Source organism: Papio anubis, unplaced genomic scaffold (genome assembly GCF_008728515.1).
Source record: "Papio anubis isolate 15944 unplaced genomic scaffold, Panubis1.0 scaffold162, whole genome shotgun sequence".
NCBI classification, from domain to species: domain Eukaryota; kingdom Metazoa; phylum Chordata; class Mammalia; order Primates; family Cercopithecidae; genus Papio; species Papio anubis.
The window spans coordinates 122,880-129,158 of record NW_022161602.1 but is presented as its reverse complement, the minus strand read 5'-3'; the positions used below and the strand labels follow the sequence as shown (position 1 = coordinate 129,158).

The 6,279-nt window shown below is 45.6% G+C and overlaps 1 protein-coding gene across 3 annotated transcripts; it reads left to right on the top strand.

The window, feature by feature from the left end:
* Positions 1 to 2,780: 2,780 nt before the first annotated feature.
* TCEAL5 (transcription elongation factor A like 5) lies at positions 2,781 to 5,878 on the top strand. Of its 3 annotated transcripts, XM_021932483.2 has the most exons (5): positions 2,781 to 2,901; positions 4,226 to 4,293; positions 4,409 to 4,490; positions 4,587 to 4,649; positions 4,977 to 5,878. In XM_021932483.2, exon 5 carries the CDS (start codon positions 5,004 to 5,006, stop codon positions 5,622 to 5,624), a length of 621 nt encoding a protein of 206 aa, XP_021788175.1. In that variant the 5' UTR covers positions 2,781 to 2,901; positions 4,226 to 4,293; positions 4,409 to 4,490; positions 4,587 to 4,649; positions 4,977 to 5,003; the 3' UTR covers positions 5,625 to 5,878. The 3 variants fall into 3 exon arrangements, with proteins under 3 accessions (XP_021788175.1, XP_021788174.1, XP_003918092.2); XM_021932482.2 differs by lacking the exon at positions 4,409 to 4,490; XM_003918043.4 differs by lacking the exons at positions 4,409 to 4,490; positions 4,587 to 4,649 and having other exon boundaries at positions 2,782 to 2,901.
* Positions 5,879 to 6,279: the final 401 nt, after the last annotated feature.

The window sequence follows — 6,279 nt, the reverse complement described above, 5'->3', positions numbered from 1 at the left end:
AAGCCAGACACAAAAGGTCACATATTGTACAATTCCATTTATGGGAAATATCTAGAATAGGTAAATTCATAAAGATAGAAAGCAGATAAGTCATTGCTAGGGACTGGGGGAAAAGGGAATTAAGAATGACTGCTTAATGGGTATGGGGTCTCTTTTCAGACTGATGACACTGTTTTGAAACTAAATAGAGGTGATGGTTACACAATATTTTGAGTGTACTATACATGTCACTGAACTGTACACTTTAAAATGGTTAATTCTATGTTACATGAATTTCTCTTTTAAAAAGAGAATAAAGATAGCACAATTTGGAAAAAAAATGTATACAGAAGTATATTCTTTGGGTCAACGGCCTTCATCCTTTTAATATTACATACCCCTTTGAACATCTAATGAGAGCAATGGACGCTATTCTCAGCAAATGTGCACATACAATAAAAATGTATATATCCAGCCTAGGTGCGGTGGCTCATACCTGTAATCCCAGTGCTTCAGGAGGCTGAGGCAGGGGTCTCACTCGAGATCAAGAATTGGAGACCAACCTCAGCAATGTAGGGAGACACTGTTTGTACAAAAATTTAAAGAAATTAGCTGGGAGTTGTGACGTGCACCTGTAGTCCCAGTTACTCAGAAGGTTGAGGCGAGAAGATCCCTTGAGCCCAGGAGTTCGAGGTTACAGTGAACTATAATTGCACCACTGAACTCTAGCCTGGACAACAGAGTGAAACCGCCACACACACACACACACACACACACACACACACACACATGTTTGAACATAATTTTAGGGGTTCATAGGTTAATAATGCCTGAACCCAAGGAATAGATGAGCTCTCTTTAACATGGCTCAGCTGCTATTTGTGTCTTCCCCTTCTTATCTCTTTGTCAAGCAGCTTCTTCTTCTTTCTATCCTTACCTTATGGTTTCCTCTTTTTCATGATGTCAACTTGCTTATATAAAATAAAAACATACATCCACACAAAAGCTTATACATGATTGTATATGGCAGCATTATTTACAACAGCTAAAAGATGAAAATGACCCAAATATTCATCAACATGATGGATAATCAGAATGGGGTGTGCACATAGGACAAAATATTATTCAGGTTCCTAGGGTACAGATCTTCTCACAAGAGTGTGCATACTCCACTACTTCCTCAACATATGCAATTTTACATACCATTTCAGGTGGCCCACAGACTTCATCAATTGGGAATACTTGGTCTAGGTCAATATGGACAGCATGGCAGAACTCCTTAGACACTGGCCTAAATTTGCTGAGACAGTCATAGTTTAGTATGGACTGACAGGCAGCAACCCTGCAGCAAGGTTAGGCTCCCTCTGGGTTCCCTGGAGATACAGAGTTTGGGGGTGAGAGGCTCACCAGACTGCACCAGACTGCACCTTTTAGGCTAGGCAGGAGGCAGCAGACAGGGTCTAGGGAGGTTTTCACTCAGGCACTGTGAATAAGGGCAGAGAACAGGCAGGTTGCAGAGGACTCTACCCCAGCAACCACTTCTTCAGGCCTCATGGAGGCCCTCAGCTGCAAGGGTCTAGAAGAGATCTGTTCTGGTTTTTTAGTGGCAGGAACAATGCTCCACTCTCTGCTGGGGCTGGGTTATCCCTGTGGGAATTAGAGGCAGGGAGGAAGGAAGGAGCCAAAGTGACTCATATCACCACCTTGGTCACCTGTCCAGGTATATTCTTGGAGTGAGCAACAGAGTCATGTGCCTGAATGCAGGGGATGAGAAATTCTAGAATATGAGGGGGTGGAGGACAACACCTTCCCCTGATCTTGGCAGAGCAGGGAGGATAGGACCATTGCTGCATCATTCACATATCTTGCTGCCTTGGTCTCACAGCTCTTCCCTTTGCCTAGAGCTAAACCTTTGAATGAAAATAGCCATGGGCCAAATTTTTTAAAGAGACATTTTTGAATTTTCTGTCAACCATCAGATTCCAGCAAGTCTATTTAGCACTCAGTAATCGTTTGGGAACATTAAGTGTGTGTGTGTGTGTGTGTGGTGTGTTGCGGTGTGTGTTTTAAATAGAACGTGAGAGAACCAGCTATTTATGAAATTTTTTAATGTATATTTTGCTTGTTGCCAATTGAATTCCTTGTGTACATGGCAAAAGATAATATTATGAATTTAATTTGGTCTCTCTTCTGAGTAGAAAATTTTGAAATCTTTTAAGTTTTTCTCTCTCTTAAACACTTTCTCATAAATGAAATTGCTTTATTTAATTTTGTGCTTATAAGAATAATCCATGCTGAGGAGAGTGAATTAAATAAGACCAAAAAAAAAATTTTTAAATAAAACCCCTATTTTGACTACTTGTATCCCTACTTGACAATCCACCTTGTACCCATTATGAGAAGACCTGGTCCACAGGCAGAATGAACATCAGTGGCTGCGTGTAGAATTAGATCGAGTAGGTGCCTTCGGATAAAAGGAGAGAAAGAAAAAAATTCCTCCGAGATGTACCAATGGCCAACAGCTCTAGAAGAAGGTGCAGCCCCTCCCTGATAACCACGGAAGAATAAATACATACCACACAGAGAAAGGGCCACATTTGACCTCTGGGATTAGCAAAGACCAAAATTAGTGACAGGGCCCCGTGCTGTGGGGCGAGAGAGAGGGCTAAGCGGGGGTCGGGGGTGCGGAGAGCGCTCAGACGGAGAGACTAGTGAAGGGAAGAAGTGGGCTGGCTCCTGACGCACTTTCTGCGGGTGGGAGGGGAACTAGGGACCCGAGCCCACTGGTGACGTTTTTCTCACGTGATCTGAAGCCGACGTGTGCAGAAGTCCCTCTCCTCCAGGTACCAGCTCTCTGTTTCCGTGGAGGAAGGCAGACTTCAGACTGAGGGACAGAGAAGGCAACTGCCCTACAGCCTGCAGGTCGGTACAAGTCGCGGACCCCTGAGGTAGGGATGGTAATGGACATAGGCTACAGAGGATCGGATCTGCTTTCTAGATACCGCCCCGTTCCACCCCCATTCATTTTGGCGCAGAAATTTTTTTGTGTTGGGCAAGAGGTATGGGTACCAGCTTTTATTTCCCTGGAGAAGTGCAGGCTTCTGGCAGAAGGAAATGTGAGAAAGAGTCATTTTCCCGAGATGGCTACGAACCCATAGCCGCCTGTGGATCCCTGTGGTTGGGATGGCAGAGGGCAAAGACCAGAGGGGGTCCAGGACTGGATTCTCTCCACTCCTTTCCCGACGCTCACTCATTTGGTGCAAGAAATGGAGGGCTTGGTGCGGGGCGGGGAGGGGGGAGGGGGGCGGAACTCGAGAGAGGTCAAGGGTTGAGATTTGGGTACCAGTTGGGAACTCCTAGGAAGCGGGCCACCGGCGATGTCTGATGGAGGAGGAGGAGGACCAGGGAAGAGAACAGCGATGAAACGGCGAGAAAACAGCCTGATCCCTGCAAGGCAGCGGGAGGCGGGCGCAGTCAGTGACCCCAGGCTGCGGAGGGCGGACCCTGCAACGGGTCCAGGCCTGAGTTCCCGGTGTCTTTTCTCCATCCTCCTTCCATTTTGGAGCCGGAAATGGTGGGCTAAGGGGGTCAGGGGAAGGAGGTGCTGTAGAAAAAGGGAGACAGAGATTTGATCTGGGGATCAGCTCCCTATCCAGGAGGAGTGGCTTCTGAACTAGGAGGATTAAGATGAGGTAGCAGCAAGACCAAAAATGTTACCGGGTTTGGAAATAATTTGTCTCTTGCATTGCAGAAAAATGTGGGCTTTCTGTGTATGTGGGGAGGAAGGAGGTGGCAGGGGTGTTTTGGACATTTCTGCCTGGCCCCCTGTCTCTGTCACCACCATTTTCAGAGAAGTGGTGGGCTCTGCTATTTGGCTACCCTGAGGTGAGGGATTTGGAATGTAGAGATCTGAGTGCAGCAGAACACTCTGTCTTCAGAACATCCTTGTCTCTAACCCCACTCATTTTCGTGCCAGAAAAGTGAGATAAAAATTTGGGAGGAAGATTCAGAAACATAGAAACGCTTTGGAAATAATCTTTCTCCCCTATTTCCCAGAAGTAGAACAATGGAGGCTCTTAAGAAGGAGCTGCGGGAGGGGAATCAGAGAAGGCAAGGGAAAGGGCAAGGAGGTGATAGGAGCTGGGAAAGTTTTGACAAATAAGGTCCCAAAGAACCAGTGTCCAAGTTACCAGTCATTCACTTTCTCAATTTCTCATTCACCCACCTGTTTCTTGTCTTTCTGCAGGTCTTCAGGTCTGTGGTTGTGGACACTAACCCAGACAAGAAAAGGAAAGACCTGCAGTATCAGTGCAGGTCAGTGGGAGAGGGCTACTGCACCAGGACCCTTGGGAGTAGGAGTGACTTAAGCCAGAACAGAAGTTGGGGAGGCCACTGCCTGCCACCCCTCCTCCAATCCTCCCTCTTGCAGTTTCAGGATACATGACTGCTGTCAAGACCCTAAGGGAATATGGTGATCTATGGCTGGTGAGGATAGAGGGGAGAATAAGAAAGTAAGAGAATGGAGATGTAGCATCTGTGATGCCCCTTGAGGATATAAGAGTAGCCCTGAAATCTGAGAACTGGCTATGGTTCTGTTCTGTCTGCAGTTTTATAAGTCTTACAACTGCTTGTAAGGGGAAAAAGAAGAAAACTGCCCAGGATTTCTGCAGGTCAGTGTAAATTGGAACTACTCAGTTAAAATTGGTATGGGTAGGCATAGCCAAGGCCAGAGCAAAGTTTAAGGGCCAATATGCTCCTACGCATTTCTCAGGACATCCTCCTTAAATGTAGGGAGAAGCACCTGTGGAAGTTTCTGTAAGACTGGCTCGTGTGAACATGTGTAAAGTGAAAAGGAAAGGAAGGAATGTAAGGGTGGGAGTGTACCTGGAAGATGGGATAGGGTCAGGAAAGCCTTAAGTTAAGAAAGGCAAGTACTAGCAGGACCTGTGTTCAACTCCCAAAGCCCTAGTGTCCTGTGTCTTCTTTTTGTCTCCTAGGAAAGGCAAAGAAGGGAACATCTTGACATGGAAAAGCTCTACAAAGAAAATGAAGGAAAGCCAGAGAATGAAAGAAACCTAGAAAGTGAGGGAAAGCCAGAAGATGAAGGAAGTACAGAAGATGAAGCAAAGTCAGACGAGGAAGAAAAGCCGGACATGGAGGGGAAGACAGAATGCGAGGGAAAGAGAGAGGATGAGGGAGAGCCAGGTGATGAGGGACAACCGGAAGATGAGGGAAGCCAGGAAAAGCAGGGCAAGTCCGAAGGTGAGGGCAAGCCACAAAGTGAGGGTAAGTCAGCCTCCCAGGCAAAGCCAGAGAGCCAGCCGCGGGCCGCCGAAAAGCGCCCGGCTGAAGATTATGTGCCCCGGAAAGCAAAAAGAAAAACAGATAGGGGGACAGACGATTCCCCCAGGGACTCTCAGGAGGACTTACAAGAAAGGCATCTGAGCAGTGAGGAGATGATGAGAGAATGTGGAGATGTGTCAAGGGCTCAGGAGGAGCTAAGGAAAAAGCAGAAAATGGGTGGTTTTCATTGGATGCAAAGAGATGTACAGGATCCATTCGCCCCAAGGGGCCAACGGGGTGTAAGGGGAGTGAGAGGTGGAGGTAGGGGCCAGAAAGATTTAGAAGATGTCCCATATGTTTAATGTCTTTGGCCTTTAATTCTGATTTCTCTGATGGGAATATTGCCAGTCCTGCTTTTCCTGGCAGGCATTTGCCGGGCTATGTGCTTTAACCTTAAGCTGATACTTTCCTTTAGGTGTCACTCTTGTTACCAGCAGACTTTTGACCTACCTACAGTGCTCTGTCTTTTAGTAGAGGATTTTCACCCATGTGCATGGAATAAATGTTCATGGTACATTGTAAAATAACAATAAAAAAGAGTTTTCAGAACCATGTATACAGTATCAGTCCATTTCTGAAAAAATAAAATGTTTACATAATACATCCATACACGGGGGACACTATGCAATTGAGTAGAACAAAGAGAAATAATGATTTTCTTTGTGTGGTGGGACTGAAAATTATTCTTTTTCTCATCTGTACTTTTTTCTAATCTAAAAAACACAGGCTATTTTCGTTTTAAAGGAAGTAATAAAAGGTAAACAAAATAGGAAAACAGTAAATACTAAGCAATCAAAAGAACTATTCATTGATGATATGAAGGCAGTGGAGACACTTACAATTCTTGTTATTGGAACACAAAATGGTAGATAAAACTCACATTACTCCTGGGACTTGAAGTTGGAGGAATCAACCAGGCAGTTACTACAGATTCATTGCTGTAAGAGACAGCCTTGT

Excerpts from the sequence above, each read along its gene's own strand:
- TCEAL5 (XM_021932482.2), top strand. The coding sequence starts at position 5,004 with ATGGAAAAGCTCTACAAAGAAAATGAAGGAAAGCCAGAGAATGAAAGA.